General features: G+C 39.1%; 1 protein-coding gene and 1 pseudogene across 4 annotated transcripts in view; one reads left to right on the top strand and one right to left on the bottom strand.

The window, feature by feature from the left end:
• Window positions 1-26156, top strand: part of ECPAS (Ecm29 proteasome adaptor and scaffold) — a 127781-nt gene that overhangs the window by 92452 nt on the left and 9173 nt on the right. For all 4 annotated transcript variants that reach the window (XM_032164862.2, XM_032164861.2, XM_032164859.2 and 1 more), the window contains 21 exons: window positions 111-256; window positions 682-736; window positions 1543-1657; window positions 2603-2671; window positions 4348-4465; window positions 4710-4877; window positions 7700-7779; window positions 8711-8816; window positions 9599-9646; window positions 10820-10941; window positions 15689-15839; window positions 17862-17927; window positions 19199-19288; window positions 20379-20445; window positions 21012-21103; window positions 21182-21248; window positions 21793-21984; window positions 22552-22760; window positions 23599-23642; window positions 23742-23934; window positions 25196-25334. In XM_032164862.2, the coding sequence (XP_032020753.1) occupies window positions 111-256; window positions 682-736; window positions 1543-1657; window positions 2603-2671; window positions 4348-4465; window positions 4710-4877; window positions 7700-7779; window positions 8711-8816; window positions 9599-9646; window positions 10820-10941; window positions 15689-15839; window positions 17862-17927; window positions 19199-19288; window positions 20379-20445; window positions 21012-21103; window positions 21182-21248; window positions 21793-21984; window positions 22552-22760; window positions 23599-23642; window positions 23742-23934; window positions 25196-25334 (2337 nt within the window). The remainder of the gene's footprint in view (window positions 1-110; window positions 257-681; window positions 737-1542; window positions 1658-2602; window positions 2672-4347; window positions 4466-4709; window positions 4878-7699; window positions 7780-8710; window positions 8817-9598; window positions 9647-10819; window positions 10942-15688; window positions 15840-17861; window positions 17928-19198; window positions 19289-20378; window positions 20446-21011; window positions 21104-21181; window positions 21249-21792; window positions 21985-22551; window positions 22761-23598; window positions 23643-23741; window positions 23935-25195; window positions 25335-26156) is intronic.
• The window catches only part of LOC116476087 (U2 spliceosomal RNA), a 215-nt pseudogene continuing 85 nt past the window's right edge, over window positions 26027-26156 (bottom strand).

Raw genomic sequence — 26156 nt, 5'->3', positions numbered from 1 at the left:
TTTTAATATAGGATTGTTCTGTTGAGTAAATGTTGATTTGAATTTAATTTTTTCAGGAAACTATGTTTAGTTATTTTAATTCTTTGTTATTTTTCTTTGCTTTTCCCCAGGAGCCAAAGTGAATGATGTGGTTCCATGGGTGTTGGATGTGATTTTAAATAAACATATCATCAGCTCCAACCCACACGTGAGGCAAGCAGCCTGCATCTGGCTCCTTTCCCTTGTGAGGAAGCTAAGTACCCACAAAGAAGTGAAGGTGAGCCATGCTGTATGTGGTCAGCCCTGTTGAAAACCACAGTATTATAAGTAGCAAGGAAAGCATATGAGGGTGAAGGTCATTAACCAATAGTAGGTATTTTGAAATACATTGTACATGAAGGAATGAAGGATGGTGGCCTGATATATATAGGCTGGAAGATGATTCTAGCCTTGAAGGAATAAAGTCAGAAGTGCTTGAGATGGGAAGGCTCAGTTGGGGCAGTGGTCAGCTTGCATGTGTTAGACTCCCTGTAAGTGGTGCAGCTCCAGGTGATTTGGGCCACCTGTAAAGATGAGAGCAAAACAGCGATTGTAACTGGCTTGGATAATAAGACTATAAATTTTGTACACGGTGAGAGCAAGACTCTGATTCTCTCAAAGAGATTGAGTTTCAGCGTTCTAATGCCTTTTTTCTTCTTTCAGTCTCATCTTAAAGAAATTCAGAGTGCATTTGTTTCAGTTCTATCAGAAAATGATGGTAGGTTGTTGGTTAATATTTGATTTCTAAACTTAATTGAACTTGTATTTTAAATGTTCAGATACCTGGATTAATGAACATAAAAGAAAACTTTCTTGAGCTGTATGATTAAAACAATTATTAAACCTTATTTGTTAGTAGTAAGGATAAGCATTATGTTAATGGCTTAGAAACCAAATTTTCTAGTTAGGATACAGGAAACTTAGATTCTTTCTCATTTATTGGTTTATACATTAGAACATGTTCTTCAACTCTGCATTTTAAAATGGAGCCGAGGCCTTCTTTAACATTAGTATCTCTCCTAATAGCTTTTTTCTACCTCTGGTTACTTTTCCTCTCTGATTTAAGCTAGGAGAGAGTGAACGTATATGTGTTAAATCTTTCAATGGTAGCTTTGTTTTATAACTCGTTTTAAACATAAGGTCTTGCATTGACTTTTAAAAGTTAGGTCTGAGTGTATTGAGATCTTGTGAGGCTGTTTTATCTCTGATATGTGACTTACAGCCCATGGATAATCTGTCGCTGCACTGTCCAGTGACACTGTATAGGTCCATCAGTATTGTCTAGGTTTGTGAACTGGATCTTCTGTGAATATGGTTCTCATTTACAATAACTTGTATGGTGCCATGTCCACTGAAATGATTTATTATTATTTTTGACCAAATAGGCATATTGATTCTGTTTTTATATCTTTACTTTGATATCATTTTGGGTCAGTGTCAAGATAACTTTTTAAAAATTTTGATTTCATAGCAAGGATACAAAAGTTTTTTTAAGTGATACAATCTTGTCTGACTTTCTTGTAGAACTTAGCCAAGATGTTGCATCAAAGGGCCTTGGGTTGGTTTATGAACTAGGCAATGAACAAGATCAACAGGAATTGGTTTCTACACTTGTGGAAACACTTATGACTGGCAAAAGGTATGGTGAACTTGAAAATTTTAGATTCAAGCCCATAGAGGAAGTCTCTACTCATAGTGAGAATATGCTGGAGAAGGAAGATTCAGCTTCCATTTTTTTGTTTATGAAGCCTTTTCTAAATTGCAAGTCCGTAATTGTTGTGCTGTGGATAGCACAATTATTCCAGTGTATACTGTTAAGTTTAGGAGCATGCCACTAGGTCAAGCTTCGAAAGTTTAATGGTCTCAGACAATTAATGTATTGGATTAGAAAAATGCTGTAATTACTGTTGGCTAAATGGAAGTTAAGATACGGAGAAGAAGCTTGCATATCATTCATAGTCTAATCCGTGAAGAGTGTGAGGGGAAATCATCTGTGTAAGGGATTGCTGCTTTATGTTGCCTCCCTTGTAGGAAGGATAGTTTTTCATGTGCTACCACATTTAATTCAGTGGAAATTATGTGAAATGTCTTTTTCATCTGTTAATTTGTTCATTCTGGATTCATTTTATAAAATTTGCAGCCTGATGGAAAGGGCTTTTTTTTTTTTTCGTGTTGGAGTCTTGCTCTGTTGCCCAGGCTGGAGTGCAGTGGCACGATCTCAGCTCACTGCAACCTCTGCCTCCCTGGTTCAGACGATTCTCCCGCCTCAGCCTCCTGAGTAGCTGGGACTACAGGCGCGTGCCACCGTGCCCAGCTAATTTTTTGTATTTTTAATAGAGACAGTGTTTCACCATCTTAGCCAGGATGGCCTCGAACTCCTGACCTACTGATCCACCCACCTCGGCCTCCCAAAATGCTGGGATTACAGGCGTGAGCCACTGCACCCGGTCGGAAAGGACTTTTATATCTTGTACACAGTAAATGCTTGATAGGAAGTTTTATCACTTTGTAAATGAATTGTATTGGCTAGTTGAATGTTGGTATGAAAAGCTTGAAGCTTATTGAAATTATTGTTTTGGTTTAGAGTTAAACATGAAGTTTCTGGAGAGACAGTGGTATTTCAAGGGGGAGCTCTTGGCAAAACACCAGATGGGTAAGTATGTTAAATCCATTGAATGGTAAACATCTTTAAATATATATATATGTATTTATTAGTCTAGTAAATAGAGCAGTCATGAAGTTGATTTCTACCCTCTTAGGAAACGTTTTCTATTTTATCTATTGGTGGAAGAAGAAAACTTACATGGAAAAAAGTCTGATGTCTTTTTTTTTTTTTTTTTTGAGATGGGGCCTCACTCTTGCTGCCCAGGCTGGAGTGCAGTGGCATGATCTCGGCTCACTACAACCTCCGCCTCCTGGGTTCAAGCAATAGATTCTCCTACTTCAGCCTCCCAAGTAACTGAGATTACAGGCGCCTGCCACCACGCCTGGCTAATTTTTGTATTTTAGTAGAGACGGGGTTTCACTATGTTGGTCAGGCTGGTGTCAAACTCCTGACCTCAGGAGATCCACCCACCTCGGCCTCCCAAAGTTCTGGGATTACAGGCGTGAGCCACCACGCCCGGCAGGCTGATGTCTTAAATTGAGTATCCTGGGAAACAAACTCTGAGATAGAGATTTCTGTGTGGGAAATTTACTGGGGAGTGCCCTAGGGGTCACTCTGGGGGGATGAGGAAGCAGGATAGGGCCTATGACTGAGGGAGGGGTGAAACTGCTGCCATAATTTCAGTGGATACTGGCCTCTTGAGGAGCTCTGAGCTGGCATGGGTGGCCTTTCGGAGTTGTTCTGCTTTGAGGCATGGAGCCTGGCCCTTTATGTCCTCTCAGTGACCAGCCGTTGGTGGTGGGCTGCTGCGTGGGAGCCCATGATGTTGGGCTCTAAGGGCAGTTGTGGGAGACTGACTAGGCCAAGAGCTGTTAGCTCTCAGGCAGCTGAATGCTGCGAACACCTGGAAGCATAGCTAGGTGCACCCACTGCCGCTAGTTTTTGGGTGGGTGTAATTCTTTATCTTAGAGACCACTACTTTAGCATTTAAAATAAATTCCTTGAGCTTGACCTCCTTTATTTTATCATGCTTTATTTCTACGGATTGTTAGGCAAATCTTTGCTGGTTGCAAGGCCTTGCTGTGGTGTCACACACGAGCCTGCTTCATTGTTGTCTGCAACAGGAGAAAGCTGCAGTTTGTTCCGTCATTGACGTTCCCCCATAGTACACTGTTATCACATCAAAAGTTGTTTTCATTCTACTTACTCTCCTTGTAGGCTCCTTCTAAGTTTTTAAAAAAGTGCTTACATTTTACAAAATAACAAACCGATTAGATATTTGAGCAAATATTATTTGTTCAGAGGAAAGTTAACAAGACTCAAGTTAATCAGAATTTTAGGGTGGTCTAGCTTAGAAAAGACTAAGGGAAGACAGATGTTGTCTTCCAATGACTCTCTTATGATCATGTGAGATTATGCATAACATAATCAGGAATTATTGAGTTGCATCTCCAGGTGGTGAGCAGACCATGTCTATGGACTTAGAGGTGCATTTAGGTCATTTATCAGCAGCAATGTAGAGGGGCTTAGGAATTGCTAATAGTTGAATTAGGTGACTTTTTATATTCTTCTCAGCCTGTTTTCTGTCTCCATGGTGATAACTCAATATTAGAAATTGAGTGAAAATTTGATTTTAGTATGTCCCAGTAATATTGATGATGTAATTTTTTAGGCTGGAGAGAGAGAAGTATATTATTGCCTACCTCTTTTTCTTTGTTTCCAAGTCAGGGCCTTTCTACTTACAAGGAACTTTGTTCTCTGGCAAGTGATCTTAGCCAGCCAGATCTGGTGTATAAATTTATGAATTTAGCCAACCATCATGCAATGTGGAACTCTAGGAAGGTAAGTTGCTATCACTGGACAATTTTTTTTTTTCATGCAAACCAAATATGCTACATTGGCAGACAGTGGCAAATGATATATAGTGCATTTTGTGAAAGTCTGTGCCTGATGAGAAAGCTGAACCCCACAAAGCTGCTATTGATTGGAAAGCCCATTAAATCAGGCTGTATTTAGGCATAAGTTTGGGAGGGAGAATTTTTTGCTATGTTAATATTTTACTATAATGGGTGCCTATTATTTTTAGGGTGCTGCTTTTGGTTTTAATGTAATTGCTACCAGAGCTGGAGAGCAGCTGGCTCCTTTTCTGCCTCAGCTAGTTCCTCGACTTTATCGTTACCAGTTTGATCCCAACCTTGGCATTCGACAGGCCATGACAAGTATTTGGAATGCGTTGGTCACTGACAAATCCATGGTAAGTATCTGTGAACCCCTGTGTTAGGAAAACACTGTAGACTGTCCAAAGTCATGCATAGGATTTAAACCCAGTGTCCCTCTTCCTTTCTACTTTTTATGCTTACTTGTTTAAACAAATAAATTGTCTTTCATTCCATGTTTTCTTCCTTCTTTCAAGGTATCAAAGATGTGTATGGCAACATTTATTGAAATCTCCAAAATGGAAACAATATAAATGTCCACTGGGAAGATGGTTAAGGAAATGATTTTATATTCACACAGATGGAATAGTAAATGTGGATAGGGACTGTTGATGCAATGAAGAATGGGTCATAGTCCCATCTCCAATGAATTCAGTTAGCTGGGGAGACAGACAAGGAAGCAGGCAATTGCCATTTTGTTTTCTCTGTTGGTGTCCTCTCATCTGGCTGTTAATCATGTTCTATCCCACTTTTATGTACTAAGATTTCTCAGGGCTTGTCTCTGAGTATCTTTTGCTCTCTGAGCCTTCTCTATATCAATCAGTTCCAAGGCATATAAATGTCATATTTATTGTGAAAGTTCCCAACCTTACACTTTTGGTCCAGATGTCACTTGCACTTTAGACATGCATATGTAACTGTTTACTTGAAAATTTCACTTCAGTGTTGTTTCAGAATACCATAAACCCAACATGCCCAGAACAGGACTTGAAAAATAACCTTCCCCCTCTATTCTCACTGTTCACCTATTTGCCCAAGCCAGAAAACTTGGTGTCATACTTTATTTTGATCTGTGTCTCACCACCACCCCCAATTGAATCTAGTAGCAAATTCTGTTGATTCTGCTTCCAAAGTATTCCTTGAATCTACCCTCTTCTTTCCCTAATTCTTTACTGATGAATAGGTCATCATCGTCTTTTTTTTCTCTTTGCCTTTCTTCATTTAATTATCTACATAGTAGCAAAAGTGATTTTTAAAAATGCAAGTTAGATTGTGCCATTTTGGGTTAAAATCCTTTACAGCTCACTTTAAATAAATTCCATGATCCTTACTATGTCTTACAAGTCCCTGCCTGTAATGTGGCCCCTTCCTGTCTCTCCTATCTGGTACTAGGCTGAATATGTTTCTATTCTTGGTGGTAGGTACTTGAGGGTTCAGCTTTGAAGACTCAGTGAGTTTTGCTTGCTCCAGGAGAACATGTGGCACTGTTGGGTCAGCCAAGATCTAATAGGCCAGTGGGCTTTGTAGGTCTGAGCTCAGGACACAGGCCTAGACCCTTGAGACGTGAGTGTCATCTCTATAAGTGAAAGGATTAAGCCACAAGTGTGGATGAGATCATCCATGGAGAATGTTGAGAGAAGCAGACATAGGAAGACATCAGTTTGTTATTTACCTCTTTGTCTTGGTTTTCTTACATGTAAGTAAGGATAACAAAACCTTTCCTACCTATAAAAATGGAAAAGCCGTAAATTTTTGAGAATGTCAGCATTGGTGTAAAACTGATTCTACCATTATTTTGTCATTACTACAAAGTTGCTAAGTGTATGTCAAAACAGAACAGAGGCTTAAAAAGTAAAACTCATCTTTCATTCTGAACAGTCATGAACCAGGCACTGGGTAAGGTACTGGGGATAAAAAGATGAGTGAGACTCTGTCCCTCAATAATTGCACTGGTGATGAGTGTGAGACTGTCCCTCAGTAACTGCACTGATGATGAGTGAGAATCTGTCCCTCAATAACTGCACTGATGATGAGTGAGAATCTGTCCCTCAATAACTGCACTGATGATGAGGGAGACTCTGTCCCTCAATAACTGCACTGATGATGAGTGAGACTCTGTTCCTCAATAACTGCACTGATGATGAGTGAGACTGTCCTTCAATAACTGCACTGATAAGTGAGACTCTGTCCCTCAGTAACTGCACTGATGATGAGTGAGACTCTGTCCCTCAATAACTACACTGATGATGAGTGAGACTGTCCCTCAATAACTGCACTGATGATGAGTGAGAATCTGTCCCTCAATAATTGCACTGATGATGACTGAGACTGTCCCTCAGTAACTGCACTGATGATGAGTGAGACACTGTCCCTCAGTAACTGCACTGATGATGAGTGAGACTCTGTCCCTCAATAACTGCACTGACGGTGAGTGAGACTCTGTCCTTCAATAACTGCACGGATGATGAGTGAGACTCTGTCCCTCAATAACTGCACTGACGGTGAGTGAGACTCTGTCCTTCAATAACTGCACGGATGATGAGTGAGACTCTGTCCTTTAATAACTGCACTGTCCTGTACAATAACTGCACCCGACCCCCTTGAGGATCTCCAATATCGTGGAACAGTGCAGTTATTGTATGGTTTTGTGTGATGCTCCTTTGGAAGGTGCTACGGGAACAGAGAGGAGAGTACCCAAGTCAGTCTTCTCTGAAAAGAATGGCTAATATGAACCTTGAGGGACAAGTAGGAGTTAGCCAAGCAAGTAGGACCTGGGAAGGGGATTGTAGGTAGAGGTGGCATGTGCCAAGGAATGGAGGTAAGACACATTATGGTACTTTTGGGTCTGGATGAGTCATGGAAGGCTTTGTGTGCATGCCCAGGTGAATGGACTTCATTCTCATGCACTGAGGAAAATAAGAGCATCAAACATACATTTTAGAATGATCACCTGGCAGCTTTACAGCGACCAAAGTGGGAAGAGATTTGTGGGCTGAGTGGCCTAGAGAGACATGGAGGCTGTAAGATATAGAAACATGGTCAGTGTGGTTAAGTGTGGTTAACCAGTGTGGTTAAGAGTTGAATAATTTGATTATTGATGGATTTTGCATTTTAAATTTTATCTGTTTGCTTTCATTAGGTGGATAAATATTTGAAAGAAATTCTTCAAGATTTGGTTAAGAACCTTACAAGCAACATGTGGCGAGTTCGAGAATCCAGGTACCATTTTTAGGAATATAAGTTTAGTCAAATAAAACTGAATTTTTTCCCTTCAAAATTTCCAGGTTTTATACTTTGTGCAAAAGGAATAAATTAAAACTACTAAAAAGCTGGCTGGGCGTGGCGGCTCACACCTGTGATCCCAGCACTTGGGGAGGCCGAGGTGGGTGGATCACCTGAGGTGAGGAGTTCAAGACCAGCGTGGGCAACATGGTGAAACCCTGTCTCTACTAAAAATACAAAAATCAGCTGGGCCCAGTGGCATGTGCCTGTAATCCCAGCTACTCGGGAGGCTGAGGCAGGAGAATCACTTGAACCCAGGGGGCAGAGGTTGCAGCGAGCCGAGATCGCGCCACTGCACTCCAGCCTGGGTGACAGAGTGAGACTCTGTCTCAAAACAAAACAAAACAAAACAAAAAACTACTAAAAAGCATATTTCTTGTTGGCTACATTAGATAGTTATTTTTCTTTAACTATTTAAGCTTTGGTTAATGATTTTACTAAATTGTCGTAGTTTATATAAGTATGAAATCAAGGAAGTTGAAGATTACCTGTTAAATTGGTAGACACCAAGATACATTTTTGTACTGTCATGACTTTATAGTGTAGAATTTCTGTATACAAATTACATTCATTTGGTGCCCAGTGTGTACGTGGCAGTGTGCTAGGCCCTGGGGAGACACTGGTGAATAAAAAACGATGTGTCATCACAAAGGGATTATATTATAGTTGTGGGAAACAAACATTTTATAATTGTAAATTCCATATATATATGGTATATTTGAGGGACCTGGAGAGAAGTCATTGCTGTTTTGGGGTGAGGGGATGAGAACTCGAATTAGAGGCAGAATCTGTTTTCTTTTTTAGTATAAATGTTTCATAGTAAAATACTGACCTTCATCATGTATTGAAATGAAATTTTAATTTTCAGCTGTTTAGCTTTGAATGATTTATTGAGAGGAAGACCCTTAGATGACATCATTGATAAACTTCCAGAAATTTGGGAAACGCTTTTTAGAGTACAAGATGATATCAAGGTATTATAGAAATAAATCAGCATTTATATATACAAAAAGTTAAATTGGAATTATTAAAATATTTATGTTGTATATGTCAAAATTCCATTTCCAGATAATTTTAAGAGACCAACATTTTCCCCCAAAGTTTCAGTCTTAATGTGTCTGTGAAGTTGCAAGGTTGGGTATCCTTAGATCTAAATTAAATAGACTTAGGGAAAAAAAGGTGGCTGTATACCTTCTTTCAATAGAGATCTCATGATTCTATTGGATTAGGGACAAATAACAGTTTTGGACATAGTAACAGTATTTTTTTAACGTGATATGAAATGTAAGTTCTGTAAATGGGATTAATTATTCTCAAGTAATGTGGCCAATTCCTCTGAATTTTTCTTGGGCAATCTTAATTTTAGGTATTTTGATATTTTACCATTAAAATTAGGCACTTCAGTTTTACCTTTCTTTTTGCTTTATTTATTGGAGGCTTTTAAGTGTTTCAGAATGCTCACATAGATCTTTATGTATTTACTTTTATAATACATTTACTTTCTCAGCTGTTAATAGCTAAATTTTTTAAGGTCAAAATAGGTTACAGTTAATGTTTAAAAATTAATAGTATGGCATGGTAATGTGTTCCTTGATGGGCAGAGAGTCTGATGAGATACCAATTTTTTTAACGTGATATGAAATGTAAGATTTTCCACCAGTCTCTATAGGGCCTGAGGCAATTAAGTTGCAAATTGCAGAGTAGATGATAGTGAAACTCTCTAACTTGTATGATGTCACACTTTTGTCATTTTTAGGAATCTGTACGAAAAGCAGCAGAACTAGCTCTGAAAACTCTGAGCAAGGTGAAAATCCCTGTCTTACATTGGGAATGGAGTGGGGCAGGGTTCTGGGTGACCATGACAGTGATTTACTTACTGTCATAGGAAATGACATTTAGTTGCAGTATAATTGGCTTCATGTTGTGGTTCAGTACTCTTAGAATGAATGAGAAAGTAAGTGCTGTAAACACTGCAGTGCTAGTATGTTGAACAGGGTATACTTGTGGTCTCTTTAAATGGTGAAATTAAGATAAAACTTTGACTTAACCCTGAAGAACACATCACTCAGATCAAGCAACACCTACCTTTTCTCTTGCTTTTGCTATGTTTATATATAAAGCTACCTTTCATATCTGTGAGGTTGGAAAGCTTTTTGAAACTAAATTATCTCCCACTTGAACTTGATTTTGTGATATATCAGGAACTTTACATTCTGGTTGCACAGACCTTGCCATAGGTCACATAAGTAGTAAAACCAGGTTTTAAATACAGGTGTTTTCTTGTTTCAGATGTGATCTTGACCACTATATTGTGCTGTGACCCAGCGTTATTGATGATGATGATGATAACACTTCAAAACTTCTTTTTTTTTTAATTTTTTTTGTTTTGAGACAAGGTCTCACTCTGTCACCCAGGCTGGAATGCAGTGGCGTGATCATGACTCACTGTAGTCTCGACCTCCCGGGCTCAGGTGATCCTCCCACCTCAGCCTCCTGGAGAGCTGGGACCACAGGTGTATGCCACCATGCCTGGCTAATTTTTCGTGTTTTTTGTAGAGACAGGGTCTCTTCATGTTGCCCAGGCTGGTCTCAAACTCCTGGGCTCAAGCAATCCACCTGCCTTGGCCTCCCAAAGTGCTGGGTTTATAGGCGTCAGCTACTGCACCCAGCCCTAAACCTTTTTAAAAGTGCTTTCTTACATATTTTCTCATTTGATCATCATCTATTTTGTTCTGTATTTCACAAATTGGAGGACCAGTGCTTAGAGAGTGAAATGTGTTACCAAATTTTCTGTTTAGTTCTTGGCAGACCTAGTACTCAATCTCCGATCTCATTCCTCTGTGTGTCTGTAGTGTCAGAGAAAGTAGATTCACTTATTCTTCTCTGTGGATATGTGAAGTAGAAAGTCTTTTGTCAGATGAATGCTTTACTGGATGAGCGGTCACTTTCACTAACATCCATACTTTTTGTATGTGAGGTCTGTGTGAAAATGTGTGACCCTGCCAAAGGAGCAGCTGGCCAGAGAACCATCGCTGCCCTTCTGCCTTGCCTTCTGGACAAAGGAATGATGAGCCCTGTGACGGAAGTTCGAGCCCTCAGGTGTGCATCCATTGATGAAATGAATGTATTGGATTTGCTCAGTTCCTAGAAATTGTGTTTCTTTCAAGGTTAGATTCTGGAAAATATGGAGAAAGAGGTTTAGGAGAATGACCCTTGGGTCATTTGTGAAAACTTGTGAGTCAGAATATTTTCACAGAAACATTCTCATGAGACCTTATTTTTGCCCAGCATTCTGAGTCAAGCGTGTTGTTCTGTTGTCCTCAGCCTCTGCTCCCAACAAGCACATCTTCCTGTTACACTGTAGGTCCTCAGGAGCATGCTTGTTCATTATAATATTTAGTAACATTTCACAGATTATTAGATTTAAGAGAAGCTGTTTACCACCTGCAACAATGAAATATTCAAAAAATATACTTACACTTTTAAATATAATATATGGCTACTTTAAGTTAAAGGCAATAGTGTAGGATTCTAGTTTGTATATTTTGTTTGTTTTTAAACTACAGTGCTGTCTAGGAACTTTATCTGTTCTATTTTTATTTCACTCTTAAGAGTAGAACAAATTATTAATAATAGTGCCAGCACTATTTCATGGCAAGTAGATAGTTCATGAGAGAAAGTTTTTTTTAGAAGGACTTACCTAACAAATGCAAAGGCATGATGCAATTAAGAGTGTCACTTTGGCTGGGCACGGTGGCTCATGCCTGTAATCCCAGCACTTCGGGAGGCCAAGGTGGGTGGATCACCTGAGATCGGGAGTTCGAGACCAGCCTGGCCAACATGGAGAAACCCCGTCTCTACTAAAAATACAAAAAAATTAGCCAGGTATGGTGGTGCATGCCTGTAATCCCAGCTACTCGGGAGGGTGAGGCAGGAGAGTCTCTTGAACCCGGGAGGCAGAGGTTGCAGTGAGCCCAGATTGCGCCATTGCATTCCAGCCTGGACAACAAGCGTGAAACTCTGTCTCAAAAAAAAAAAAAAAAGAGTATCACTTTTTGCTCTCCTTAGTAAAATAATCTAAGTAGTGATCATTAGATGCCCCTAAATCCACTGGATGAATGGCTGAAGAGAACTTTATAATGATTCAGGGCAACCAGACCTGAACCTACCAGTCACTCCTCACAGCACAAAAAGACAACCAGTGCATGGTGATGTGATGGAATAGGACCAATAGGACACACGCAGCATTGCCTAGGAAGGATTCTTTGTGTGTGTGTGTGTGTGTGTTTTACAAAATTGAACGTGAACTCAGTTTAGCCTGTAGATCTGTACAGGGGAAAGAGGAACATGTTAAATGACATGACTGGAATACAATCAACGAGGACAAAGAAGAAAAAAAGAGGAGAGTGGAGACTGTTAAAAAAGATTTAAGAAATGCAGTAGATTGCAATGTGTGAGTGAGCTTGGATCCTGATTCAAACATGCCAACTGTTTAAGAAGCTAATGAAACAGAGAAATTTGGATACTTGATATGAAAAAATCATTAATATTTTTAAAGTGTGAAAATGGTATTATGACTATGATAAAGAGCCTTTGCTTTTAGATATTCATAGTGAAGTTTAGTTAAGGGATATGCTTTCAAATGCAGTCACACGTCACTTAGTGACAAGAATATTTCTGAGAAATGTGTCGTTAGGTGATTTCATGGGTGTGCACACATTAACATGAAGTTGGAAAAATGGTGCAGTTAGATTTCTTGATGCAGGGTTGCCACAAATCTGTTCACTTCATGTCTCTATGTCACATTTTGGTAATTCTCGCAGTATTTCATACTTTGCATTACTATTATATCTGTTTTGGTGATCTGTGATCAGTGATCTTTGATGTTTTGTAATTGTTTTGGAGTTGTATGAACTACACCCATTTAAGATGGTGAACTTAATTGGTCAGTGTTGTTTGTGTCCTGACTGCTCCACTGAACAGCTGTTCCCCATCTCTCTCCCTCTTCTCAAATGTCTTATTCCCTGAGGCACAACAATATTGGAATTAGGCTAATTAATAACCCCATAATGCCCTCTGTCTAAATGAAGGGAAGAGTTGCCTGTCTCTCACTTTAAATAGAAAGCTGGAAATGATTAAGCTTAGAGAGGAACGGATGTCATGAAAGCTGAGATAGGCTGAAAGCTAGGCCTCTTGTGCCAAACAGCCAAGTTGTGAATGTAAAGGAAATGTTCTTAAGCAAAGTGTAAAGTGCTATATTAGCCAACACACAAATGATAAGAAAGCAAAACAGCCTTTTGCTAACAGGGAGAAAGTTTGAATATTCTGGATAGAAGATCAAATCACCTACAAAATTCCCTTCAGCCAAAGCCTAATCCAGAGCAAGGCCTTAACTCTCTTCAATTCTGTGAAGTCTAAGAGAAGTAAGGAAGCTGCAGAAGAAAATTTGGAAGCTAGCAGAGGTTGGCTGATGAGGTTTAAGGAAAGAAGCTGTCTTCATAACATAAAGATGCAAGGTGAAGCAGCAATTGCTGATAGAGAAGCTGCAGCAGGTTATCCAGAAGATCTAGCTAAGATCACTGATAGAGGTGTCTGCACTCAACAACAGATCTTCAATGGAGATGAAATAGCCTTTTGTTGGCAAAAGATACCATGTTGGATTTTCATAGCTAGAGAGAAGTCAGTGCCTGGCTGCAACGCTTCAAAGGCCAGGCTGACTGTCTTGTTAGGGGCTAATGCAGCTGGTGACTAAGTTGAAGCCAGTGCTCATTTACCATTCTGAAAATCCTAAAGCCTTAAGAATTCTGCTAAATCTGCTCTGTGCTCTAGAAATGGAACAACGAAGTCTGGATGACGGCTTATCTGTTACAGCATGGTTTACTGAGTATTTTAAGTCCGCTGTTGAGGCCTACTGCTAAAACAAAAAACAAACAAACAAAAAAAAACCAACCAACCAAACAAAACAAAGATTCCCTTCAAAGTATTACTGCTCATTGACAATGTGCCTGGTCACCCAAGAGCTCCGATAGAGAGGTACAAGGAAATGAATGTTTTCATGGCTATTAGCATAACACAACATCCATTCCGAAGCCCATGCGACTTTCAAGTCTTACTATTCAAGAAGTATATTTTGTAAGGCTAGAGCTGCCATTGATAGTGATTCCTTTGATGGATCTGGGTAAAGTAAATTGAAAACCTTCTGGAAAGTGTTTACCATTGTAGGTGCTGTTAAGAACATTCATGATTCATGGGAGGAGGTCAAAATGTCATTAATAGGAGTTTGGAAGAAGTTGATTCCAACTTTCATGGATGACTTTGAGGGGTTTAAGACGTCATTGGAGGAAGTCACTGCATATGTGGTGGAAATAGTAAGAAAAGTAGAATTAGAAGTGGGGTGTGAAGACATGACTGAATTGTTGCAATCTCCTGATGAAACTTGAACAGAAGAGGAGTTGCTGCTTATCGATGAGCAAAGAAAGTGGTTTCTTGAGATGCAAGCTACTCCTGGTGAAGATTCTGTGAACATTGTTAAAATGACCACAGAGGATTTAGAGTATTTCTTGGCTGGGCACGGTGGCTCATGCCTGTAATCCCAGCACTTGGGAGGCCGAGGCGGGCGGATCACGAGGTCAGGAGATCGAGACCATCCTGGCTAACACGGTGGAACCCCATCTCTACTAAAATTACAAAAAAATTAGCCAGGCGTGGTGGCAGGCGCCTGTAGTCCCAGCTACTTGGGAGGCTGAGGCAGGAGAATGGCGTGAACCCGGGAGGTGGAGCTTGCAGTGAGCCGAGACGTGCCACTGCACTCCAGCCTGGGCGACAGATCGAGACTCTGTCTCAAAAAAAAAAAAAAGAATATTTCTTAAACTTAGTTGATAAAGCAGCAACAGGGTTGGAGAGGATTGACTCCAACTTTGAACGATGTTCTAATGTGGGTAAAATGCTATCAAACTGCATCTCATGCTACAAAGAAATATTTTGTGAAAGGAGGAGTTGGTTGATGCAGCAAACTTCATTGTTGACTTATTTAAGAAATTACGACAGCCACGCCAGCATTCAGCAGACACCACCCTGATCAGTCAGTGGCCATCACCATTGAGGTAAGACCCTCTACCAGTAAAAATATAATGACTTGCTGAAAGCTGAGATGATCAGTAACATTAAGATATTTTAAAGTTAACTATTATACTTTATTTTAGACATAATGCTATTGCACACTTAATAGACTACAATATAGTGTAAACAAAACTTTTATATGCACTGGTAAACTAGAAAATTCACGTGGCTTTCTTTATTGTGGTGGTCTGGAACAGAACCTGCAGTATCCCCAAGGTATTCCTGTATGATCTTATGGGACCACTGCTGGACATTGTGGTCTGTTGTTGTTGACTGAAATGTCTCATGCAGCACATGACTGTAATACAGTGGCAGGGGGGTATAGCGGCTGTATGTGTGGAGGAGGTATAAATGAAACAAAATTGGTCAAATGTTGCTAATTGTTAAACTGGGTGGAGAATACATGGAATTTCATGCCTACTATAAATTCCTACCATAAAATTTCACTATAAATGTAAATTCCTACTATAAATAAATAAATGGAACTTCATTCCTACTATTAATGAAGGTAGGCTTTTCCTACTTCATTTATCGTTCTACCTACCTCTATATATGCTTGAAAGTTTCTTTAATAAAAGTTAAAAAAAAATAATGCCCAGACCAGGCTCTGCAACCATGTGAAAATATGCTTTAATGCAGTGAACTGCAGAACATCCTCATGGTTAGATTTGTAGATCTTCTCACTTTTGTTAAAACGACTCAGGAGTTGTGTTCCATATGTTTGTAGCATTAACACCCTTGTGAAGATCAGCAAAAGTGCAGGAGCCATGTTGAAACCGCATGCACCAAAACTCATTCCAGCTCTGCTAGAGTCCTTAAGTGTATTGGAGCCCCAAGTTCTCAATTATTTGAGCCTCCGGGCGACAGAGCAAGAAAAGGTGAGTGGATAGCACAGGCATATTGGTAAGTATCATGAGGGAAGAGCCCTGTTAAGATACCAAGGTTCATTTGAATGCCACTGTCACTACTGTTACCAGAACTCACCCTCTGTCACCACATGCAGTGTTTTACTGTTTTTTGGAGAGAGGTTGTCAGCTCATACGCTGTCTTGTGAATTGGATGAAAACTGACACTTCCATCTAAAAAATGAATTAACATTTGTTTAACGTAGTTTTTTGTATGTTTCAATTTTGTTAGGGCTTGGATCTATACCTTCAGAGTCCTTCCATGGGCTCCCTCGCCCTGTAAGCAAAGAGTATTTGCACCTAGACTTTGGCATATCTCAAAATCGTTCTGCTTTTTAGGTGTGATGGAGTCACCTGGTCTCTGATTAGGGTCATTTTTATTTTTATTGTTTTGGAGACAGAGCCTCACTCTGTCACCCAGGCTGGAGTGCAGTGGCACCATCTCGGCTCACTGAAACCTCTGCCTGCCAGGTTCAAGTGATTCTCCTGCCTCAGCATCCCGAGCAGCTGAGATTACAGGCGAGCGCCACCACACCCAGCTGATTTTTTTGTATTTTTAGTAGAGACAGGATTTCACCATGTTAGCCAGAATGGTCTTGATCTCCTGACCTCGTGATCCACCTGCCTCAGCCTCCCAAAGTGCTGGGATTACAGGTGTGAGCCACCGCGCCCGGCCTGATCAGAGTCATTTTTTAAAACTTCAGATGAAACATATTTATTGTGAAAAGTTAATACAGAAGGATAGAAAGTAACCCATAGAAGGTCTCCCCATCACCACAGTATCATTCCCTGAGGAGCGCCTGCTGTCAAAAGTTTCCTGTGCCTTCTCTCAAATTCCTTTTTAGTCATAGGCTACCAAACCAAACAAACATACGAACTTAAAAATAGTATCAGACTGTGAATGTTGTTCTGTGATTTGTTTTTTAAATTAACAGTATATCATGTCTATATATACACTTATTCTTTTTAATGTATATATAGTGTTCTATGGTGAGGTGATTTTGAATTTTTGATGGAGAGGTTTTGCAGCCTCAAAGGTTTTAAGTGTTCTTTTTTTCTCCGTACCTTTGGCACTGTTGAATAACATATGTGTGATAACAGGAATCTCATTTTTCTGATTTGCACTCTTTTCCTAACGTTGTCCATTGCCTTTTCATATTGTATTAGTCGTTTATATTTCTCCTGTGATTGTGTTTATATTCGATGCCTATTTTTCTATTTGACTTTTTTAATTTGTTTTTTTTATTAGAACTGTTAAACTCTGTTATATACAACATGTTTCCTCTGTTCACTATTTGATCTTTAACTTGCCTAAACTTCTCTCATAACTTACTCTCTTTACCCTTTGCCTCTAATATTGCTGTTTCTTCTTCATTCATTATTTTTCCCTCTTTCAGCAGTAGACTTGCTCCTTCCTGGGTGCCCATAGGATGTTTACTAAGCATTGAGAATTTGGAAACATAAATTCTAGTCTAAACTTTGTAGCCCTAGGCAAGTCACTTGTGTACGCCTTACTTTTCTCCTTTATCATATCTGGATAGTATTAACCTCTCCTTCAGCACAGTTGTTAGATTAAAATACCTTCTTAGATACAAAGGGTGATTACAAAGTTAAAGAACTGCACGTATAAAATTTTCTACTGCTTAGACACAATTTTAAAAACCTTAGAAATTTATTTAGTCAGTTCCTTTATTTAGTGGATGGAGAACTTCAGGTTCAAGAAGGCTGGATGACTTGCCCAGAGCCATACTATGCCAATTTCTTAACTGTTATCTGAATTTCTCACATGTAGTGTGATGCTGGTTCCCCTGGTAAATTGTTGAGTGTAGGTCAAAAGAAATTAGAGTTAGACTTGATGTTTGCCTTTGTTATAGCTATGGATTATTTTTTTTTTTTAAGTTCTTTAGTTTGGAAATGAAAGTCTTTTATGGGTGTTTGTGCGGATTATTCCTAATTAATTGAATGTGCCGAGTGACTTTAATTTCTCTTTTTTAGGCTGCGATGGATAGTGCTCGGCTTAGTGCTGCCAAATCTTCTCCAATGATGGAAACAATCAACATGGTGAGTGTCTTAAATAATAATGAGAGGGTTTGTTTGCTTACCTGAAAGTGTAATTCTTCAAAGTCTTCAGGTTACGTTAAATGAAGCAGAGACTTAATGGGATGAGTCTAGCAGCTGTTGTGACTCCCGTTTTTTCTTAGTATATTTCTCTTTTCTTCTCTCTTACTAAGTGGAATAAATAATTCCCCAAATACCGGAAACAGTTGGTCCAAATTTGTATTACAAGGGACAACAGCATATCAAGAGCTCTCTATAAATTTACATCTGTAGTCTTTTGATCTGCCTATGCAGAAAGGTTCAGAGTTGTGCCTGTGCCTAATAGTTATCTTTGGGAGGAACTAGGAAAGTTATAAGCTGGAGGTATTTAGTGAAGTAGGTAACATAAAGGTAGGTGAAGAGATTGGGCAATGTCGATACGTTGTTTTAGTCATAGGAAGGCATTTGCAGTAAAGAGCTGCTTGGCACTCTGAGGTTCTGATTTCTAAAGTTCCTGGAGTCTTGGTAAAGTTACTCTGTTGTGCATTCCCTGTAGTGGTGAGTTAGCTATGATTGTGTTTACTGGAAATCAGTTTGCTAAGCAGATCTGTACCTTTAGCAGGACTCTGAAGGTATAGATCCAACCCCTAAAAAAACTGAAGTGTACAAAAAACTATGTTAAACTGGTGAAGAGAAGTAGTTATTTTTTAGTGCCTGCTGGGGGACTATTACCAAAATTTGGTCTAAGAATGTTATGTCTTAGTTGGATTATTGGGGGGAAATAAAAATTTAAAGAAATAGGAATAGTTAGTGAATACCATTTAGTTATATTCATTAGTAATAGAAAACATGTTAATTGCATTTTCAGAAATAAAGGCCAGCAACTTATAGGAAAATTCATCTAAGAAGTTGACTCATTAGAGGGGGTTTGGTAGGGTAGGCCCACTGCAGAAGATCAATATTTAGTTTAGGCTTTTTATACTGAACATGGATTGATAAAGAGGAAGTAGGCCCAGAAAGATTCTTCATTCTTGAGTAATCATTATTTTTCTTTTTTAGCAAATTGATGTTTTTCATTTTTTTTGTTTGTTTTTAGTGTTGAATCACTGATGAATAATTTTTGTTTGTAGTACATTAGTGGTTTTAATATTGAAATCAGAGCAGAAGCAAACAGTGATTTTTCAACTTCATGTCAAATCCAGTGGGTACACGTTTGACAAGGGCAGTTTTTAATTGAAGATGTGGTCCTGACTTATTTGCCAAGGCTTACCTTTATATTTGTCCTTTTTCAAAAGTGCCTGCAATACCTTGATGTGTCAGTGCTGGGCGAGCTAGTTCCTAGGTTGTGTGAACTGATCAGAAGTGGTGTAGGTCTTGGAACTAAGGTAAGTGTACTTTTCACAAGATGAAATGTGCATCTTCATTAGTTTTGGCCGTAAGGATATAACAGCCATCATGTTTGAAATTCATGTTTTACCACAAAATCTAATATTATTATACACTAACCATTTTATTTCTGTGGTTGCACTGATAACTGAAAACATGTAACTGGTTCAAGAAATAAAATATCAAACTGGAGTTCCAGTAAGTATTATCTTAACTTATTTAGTGGAATCATTTCTGTTCTCTGGTTACCGTGTACATACCCTCTGGGTTGTCATTCATTAGCAGTTCATGGAAATGCACATCCAGTTATTAGGGCATGGATTGTTTTAGGTGGCAATTGCATTTTTCACAGAGGGGTCAGCAGTGTTTGAATAGAAAAATGTCCTAGTTTTCAAGATCTTTGAAGGATCAGACACCCCTCCTACCACCCTTTTAACAACAAATTAATAACTCACATTTTATCTTACGACAAAATTAACACTTGCTGGTATTTTAAAATTTTAGCGTTTATAGATTAGGAGAAAGTTAAAATAAAAATTGTCCAGAATTTTGCCATACAGAGATAACTGCTGTTAATATTTTGAAGTGTTTCCTTCCAGTCTTTTCTGCACATGTATCTTCTGCAATGTCCTCTTCTAATGGCTGTATGATACTCTGCTGTATGGATGTAACATCATTTATTTTACTCCATCAAGGAACATCTGATTTGTTTTCAGTTTTTGAAAAAATAGTAAAGCACTGTGATGAATATCTTCAGGCACACCTGAAGATATTTGGTTAAATTTCTGGAAATGGAAATGTTAGCACAGTGATGGATAAGATGACATATTTTGCTTTTCCAGAAGATTGTACCAGTTTTCTTTCTTTTTCACAATGTCTGAGATCACCCATCTTTTTCTTGGAGGTTTAAAAAAAAAAAAATCTCCGCATTACTAGTTCAGGAGTTTTCCTTTTTCTGTATTGAATCCTGGAGGGGGTATTAGGCTTCATGTATTTTATATGTTTAAATTTTTGGCACCTAAGCCAATGGTTTGGTAGGTAGAACATTGTGACCATCAGATTTAGACCTTTGCTTTTGTAACCCTGTAGGGCGGCTGTGCCAGTGTCATTGTGTCATTAACTACTCAGTGTCCTCAGGACCTAACACCTTACTCAGGTGAGTTTGTCAAGTGATGTGTGGTGATATTTTTGCACAGCCCTGTCTTGTGTGACAGAGTTTTAAAAAGGAAAAATACTTACCATTCAGACCTGCCTGTGATGCTGTGTGCCTTTTCTCCCCTTAGTCCCCTGACTCCTTCATTTCTTTGTCTGCAGGAGGTGCAGAGTTTATCAAGTTTAGCAACTTTTCACTGTTCATAAACATTTGATTATTCCTTAGTGGTATAAGGAGGTAAAAGTATCCTCTATTCCACAGGACTTACCATTGATAGCTGATTTTACATCAGCATTTTTCTCTTCTTAGATTGGCTTCTAGACTGGACTAGTGTTCTTTATATACCTGGCTCTCATTTTTGCAACTTTTTCCACGATATTCTAGTTTAATTTTAACTTTATATCAGGTGAAAGGAAGCAAATGGATATATAAATAGAACATTCAGAAATCTAAACTACTGTGGAGTAAATCAGATGTTAATTACAGGGTTAGGTTTGTTTGGGTTCTGGGAACAGAGTGGCACATTTGGTCAACCAAGTATCAGATTTTTTTCTCTTTATTTCTGCTAGGTAAACTTATGAGTGCTTTGCTGAGTGGCCTGACAGATCGGAACAGTGTGATTCAGAAATCTTGTGCATTTGCCATGGGCCATTTAGTTCGGGTGAGTTAAATTTCTTGCTTGGTTAAATAAAACTCTTTGACAGTTATAAAGAAATACATAGGATTGTTTCTTTTTCAGACCTCACGGGATAGCAGCACTGAAAAACTCCTGCAGAAGCTCAATGGGTGGTATATGGAGAAAGAAGGTACCTTTCTTTTTCTATTTTATGTCATTTTAAATTTAGATGTTAACAGCCCAATAAAACAGTACAAATTAGGTCTTACCCTCCATGATTTTATGTGATTTGCTAGAAACATTTGTTTCTTTTCTTTTCTTTTTTTTTGAGATGGTGTCTGGCTTTGTCGCTGAGGCTGGAGTGCAGTGGTGCTATCTCAGCTCACTGCAACCTCAGCCTCCTGGGCTCAAGCGATTCTCGTGTCTCAGCCTCCTGAGTAGCTGGAACTACAGGCACGTGCCACCACGCCTGGTTAATTTTTGTATTTTTTGTATAGGTGGGGTTTCGTCATGTTGCCCAGGCTGGTCTTAAACTCCCAAGCTCAAGCTATCTGCTCACCTTGGCCTCTCAAAGTGCTGGGATTACAGGTGTGAGCCACCACAACCCAGCCTGCTAGAAACATTTCTGATTTACCTGTTTGTTTTGCTATTATATGAGTTGAACAATAGCCTGTTTAGATCAGTTACCCTTAAAAACAATAAATATCATAAAGATTTTGGTTTCTCCTTTTCAGAACCTATCTACAAGACCTCTTGTGCTTTGACTATTCATGCTATTGGACGATACAGCCCTGATATATTAAAGAATCATGCAAAAGAAATCCTGCCTCTGGCATTTTTAGGCATGCATGAAATTGCTGATGAGGAGAAATCCGAAAAAGAAGAATGTAATTTATGGACTGAAGTGTGGCAGGAAAACGTACCTGGTTAGTAGTGTGGCCTGAGTTAAACCTGCCTCTTAGAAGAATCACAGCTAGAATTTTTTACTTACACTCATTATTCATAAACTCCTCTAAAGTTACTTTCCCAGGACCTTAGTATGCATCCTATTTAGTTTTAAACCCATCCAAATTGCTGAGTTCTCAAGGTTGGCACTCAGAATTTTTGTCTTTACTCATTCATCACTGCCCACATGAGAGAATATAAACTCTGTGAGCAAGGAGAGCTTTACATTTTTAATTAAGAGTGTGATTTTATGTGGCCTTAGAGTATTTTAGGGTAGTTTTCTAAATGTGTTTTTCACCTTGTCACGTATTAATGGATGATGTCCATTTGTGCGATACATTCCTGTGGGCACCCAAGTTCGTAAAGTTCTACTGTTGTGAGAATAAGTCACAATACCAACACACTTTCTCTCCCTTTGAGAGAGTGGTGTGTTTTAACAGTTGAGAATCATTGCTTTTAGACTATTGGTCACTGACTTTTTTTCAGGCTTAGAAAAATCAGTTACTTTTTCTTGTCACTTAAAAGTTGTTTTAATTTTGCTTTCCTAGGTTCCTTTGGTGGCATTCGATTATACCTGCAGGAGTTAATTACTATTACCCAGAAGGCTTTGCAGTCTCAGTCCTGGAAAATGAAAGCCCAGGGTGCAATTGCCATGGCATCAATTGCAAAGCAAACTAGCTCTCTAGTACCTCCATATCTTGGAATGATACTGACTGCATTGCTGCAAGGCCTGGCTGGAAGAACGTGGGCAGGAAAGGTAAAGGAACTATTCATGCCCAGTTAAAGGGATTCTGACTTCATCTTTCATTTCGCATAATAATAACAATCTGGTTTTGTGTAACTTCTAATGGATTATTTTTGTGAACCAGATTTCCTAGACAGTGGAAGCTTTGGGTAAACCTTGCCTGATTAACTGTGGTATTTCCTCTCAAACTGTAACCCATGTGGCCTTGCATAATGGACAGTAGTGCTGGAGATAGATACATTTTTCATATTCAGCCTTCCAAGCTACGTCTTAAACCAACTTGTCAGCATTTTGTACCTGTTGACCTCATGAACAGATCAGGATTGGGCATAAAAAGATCAGGAGTGGGCATATGTGAAATAGAGTAGCAAGGTAGCCTGCCTCTAAACCTGGGGCTGAAGATGCCCATCTCTGGGACCTATGAATTAGTAAGTTATTTTTTTACACAAGGGCTTTAGTAGGATTCTTACAGTGAACATTCAGTGGGGAACATGAGATTATGGTAAGCTAATGATCTTTATGTTGTAAAGGTCAATAGTGGCCCATGCAAGACTGAAGTAGTACTGGACATCATTCTAGTTCTGTGGTTGACACTGTTTTCTGTGAGACCTGGGTCAAATCAGTTTTTTAGGCTTCTATGAAATGGAGGTGAAGATAATTATCCTGCGTCCATGGTTTGGAATAAAACTTGGTGGATGTGCTTAAAATTATGCATTAAAGATAAGGTGACTATTGTTAATTTTTGTTGTCGTAGTTATCAAAAATTCCTAAGGTAATTGTAATCATAGTGTAGAGAGTGTAAATGACATGTTTGGGCTTAATAGTATTTCCTCATCTTTCAACTCTTTAGGAGGAGCTATTGAAAGCCATTGCCTGTGTGGTGACAGCTTGCAGGTAAATGTTCTTTCAATGAAGATGCCATTTCTTAAACTGAACCCGAAAACTGCAGCCTTTATTAACTTAACTTCTGATGCTTTTGTATGGACCCTGTAGTGCAGAGCTGGAAAAGTCTGTGCCCAGTCAACCCAGCACAAATGAAATTCTTCAAGCTGTTCTGAAGGAATGTAGCAAAGAGAATCTCAAATACAAGATTGTAGCAATCAGCTGTGCAGCTGATGTCTTGAAGGCCACCAAAGAAGACAGATTCCAGGAGTTTTCTGACATTGTCATACCTCTCATCAAGAAGGTAATACCACCTGTATCCTCAGTTCTGGTTTATACTTTAAAAAGAAAAAGTTAAAAAATTATTTTCCCCTATGTCCTGATTATTAGGATTAGTTTAGGTGCAAGTAGCAGAGAAATTCCAAAATATGGCCTTAAACAAGATAGTCAATGCTATGTTTCTCACAAAGCGTTGGGAGCATCACAAAGCGTTCAGGTATTCCGGCTCTTTACAGCTCTGAACTCTGCCATTTCTAGGGTGTGGTCATCATCCTCATGGTCCACAGTGTGTTTGTGTTCCAGACAGGAATGCAGACGAGGTGAAGCAAGGATGAAGGATCACAGTCAGCATGCCAGTTCTCTCTTGAGGAGAGTTCCTGGGTACCGCTAGATGGCACTTTGACTTATATCCATCCTGTTGGTCAGTACTTAGCCACACCTGGCAGCAGACTGAGTCTTCATTCTGGGTGTCCATTTGCCCTGCATGGGAGAAGGGGAGAGTGGATTTGGTAGTGAATGAACAGTTTATGTCATAATAAGCTTTGCCTTGGCTAGTAAGCTAAGCCACCCCAGCCATCCTAGAGTAAAGGCAAGAAGCTCAGTGTGCCATGTGAATTGCCTCTGCCATATAGTGGAGGATTTGGGTCAGAAAAAGACTCAGGTTTCACGTGGAAAATGGAATACTCATTTTTAAAAGTTGGGCACTGGTCCAAAAAAAAAAAGGGGGGTGTGGTTTCCCTATTTATTTGTGAAACATGAAATATTTTAAGTAACATTCTTATTTCTTATTGCTGCTATTTTGCAGTTGTTTTCTTACAGTAATAAGGCTATTTAAATAATTTCCATTACAAATATAGTGATAGCATATGGATTTGGGAGACTTGTGTTTTAAGTTGATTACATCACTAGCAAGCTGGACCGGTTGCTTCTCTTAGCCAGTGTTTCTCTGTCAAGAAAGAGTTTGGATTTAGATCATTACTGAGTTTCTTCCATCTTTAAAATCTGATTCTAATGCAAGTCTTTTCATGTTATGCTCAAAAGACTACATATGCAGTATTTTTTAGCTTTTGTTTACAGATTCCTGTAAAGTATTGCCTAAATTTGTTAGAGATACAGTATTCTGGTTATAAATTCTTGTTGTAAATAGGGAAGCTTATGGTAGAGAATTTATCATTTAACTCTTGGTTAATAGCTCCTGCCCTGGTTGGTACCCTGATAGCTTTAATAGTATACCTGTAACTTTGAAGAAGAAAATATTACATTTTCTTTTCTTTGATATATCCTAGAACTCACTTGAAAGCAGTGGGGTCCGGACAACCAAAAATGAAGAGGAGAATGAGAAGGAAAAGGAGCTCCAGCTGGAATATCTGCTGGGTGCCTTTGAAAGCCTGGGCAAAGCCTGGCCCCGAAACGCGGAGACCCAACGTAAGCACCAGAAACCGCATTTGAAGAAGTGCTGTAACCAGAGGTTACTTAATGAGAGCGAAGATTTTCTGTATGACAAATTATAGTTATTGTTTCTTATTGAGCCTGATTGATTAATAATGAGAATTATCCAGTGAAAGTTATTTGTCTACATGAGTCTATGATCTCACCGATCATTGTACCGCTGCAGCTAGGGCTGCTGTAAGAAAGTATTACAGACTGGGTGGCTTAGCAGAAATTTATTTTTTCACAATTCTGGAGGATAGAAGTCAGATTTCGAGATCAAGGCATCAGCAGGGTTAGTTTCTCCTGAGACCTCTCTCCTTGGCTTGGGAATGGCTGTCTTCTCCCTGTGTCTTCACATGGTCTTTGGTGTCTCTGCGGCCTAATCACCTGTTCCTATAAGGACACCAGGCACGCTGGATTAGGGCCCACTCATATGACCACTTTAAAGGCTCTGTCTTCTATTTAATAATAATACAGTCACATTCTGAGGTACTGGGGGATAGTATTTTAACATACGAATTTTGGGGGCACAGTTCCACCTATAATAACCATGATACATTTTATGCAGATAGTTTGGTAGAGGAGTTGCACTGATCTTCTTGATGATCATAGCTCTATTTGGAGGAATGCACAAAGTTTATTAGCAGGGTCTCTTTATCCTGAAATGAATGGCCTTGTTACCAAGTGTTCAATAAGCAACTGAAATCCCTGTTTCAGTGAAAAACTCATTACTATTTGGACAATTTTCAGAACTGGACATGTATTTCCCAAAGATTAAATAAACAGTAAACCTTTATTATTGGATGAGGTTGCAGT

This window comes from Hylobates moloch, unplaced genomic scaffold (assembly GCF_009828535.3).
Source record: "Hylobates moloch isolate HMO894 unplaced genomic scaffold, HMol_V3 SCAFFOLD_10, whole genome shotgun sequence".
Taxonomy (NCBI): domain Eukaryota; kingdom Metazoa; phylum Chordata; class Mammalia; order Primates; family Hylobatidae; genus Hylobates; species Hylobates moloch.
Note: the sequence above shows the minus strand (reverse complement) of the source record. Positions and strands in the feature narration are given on the sequence as shown.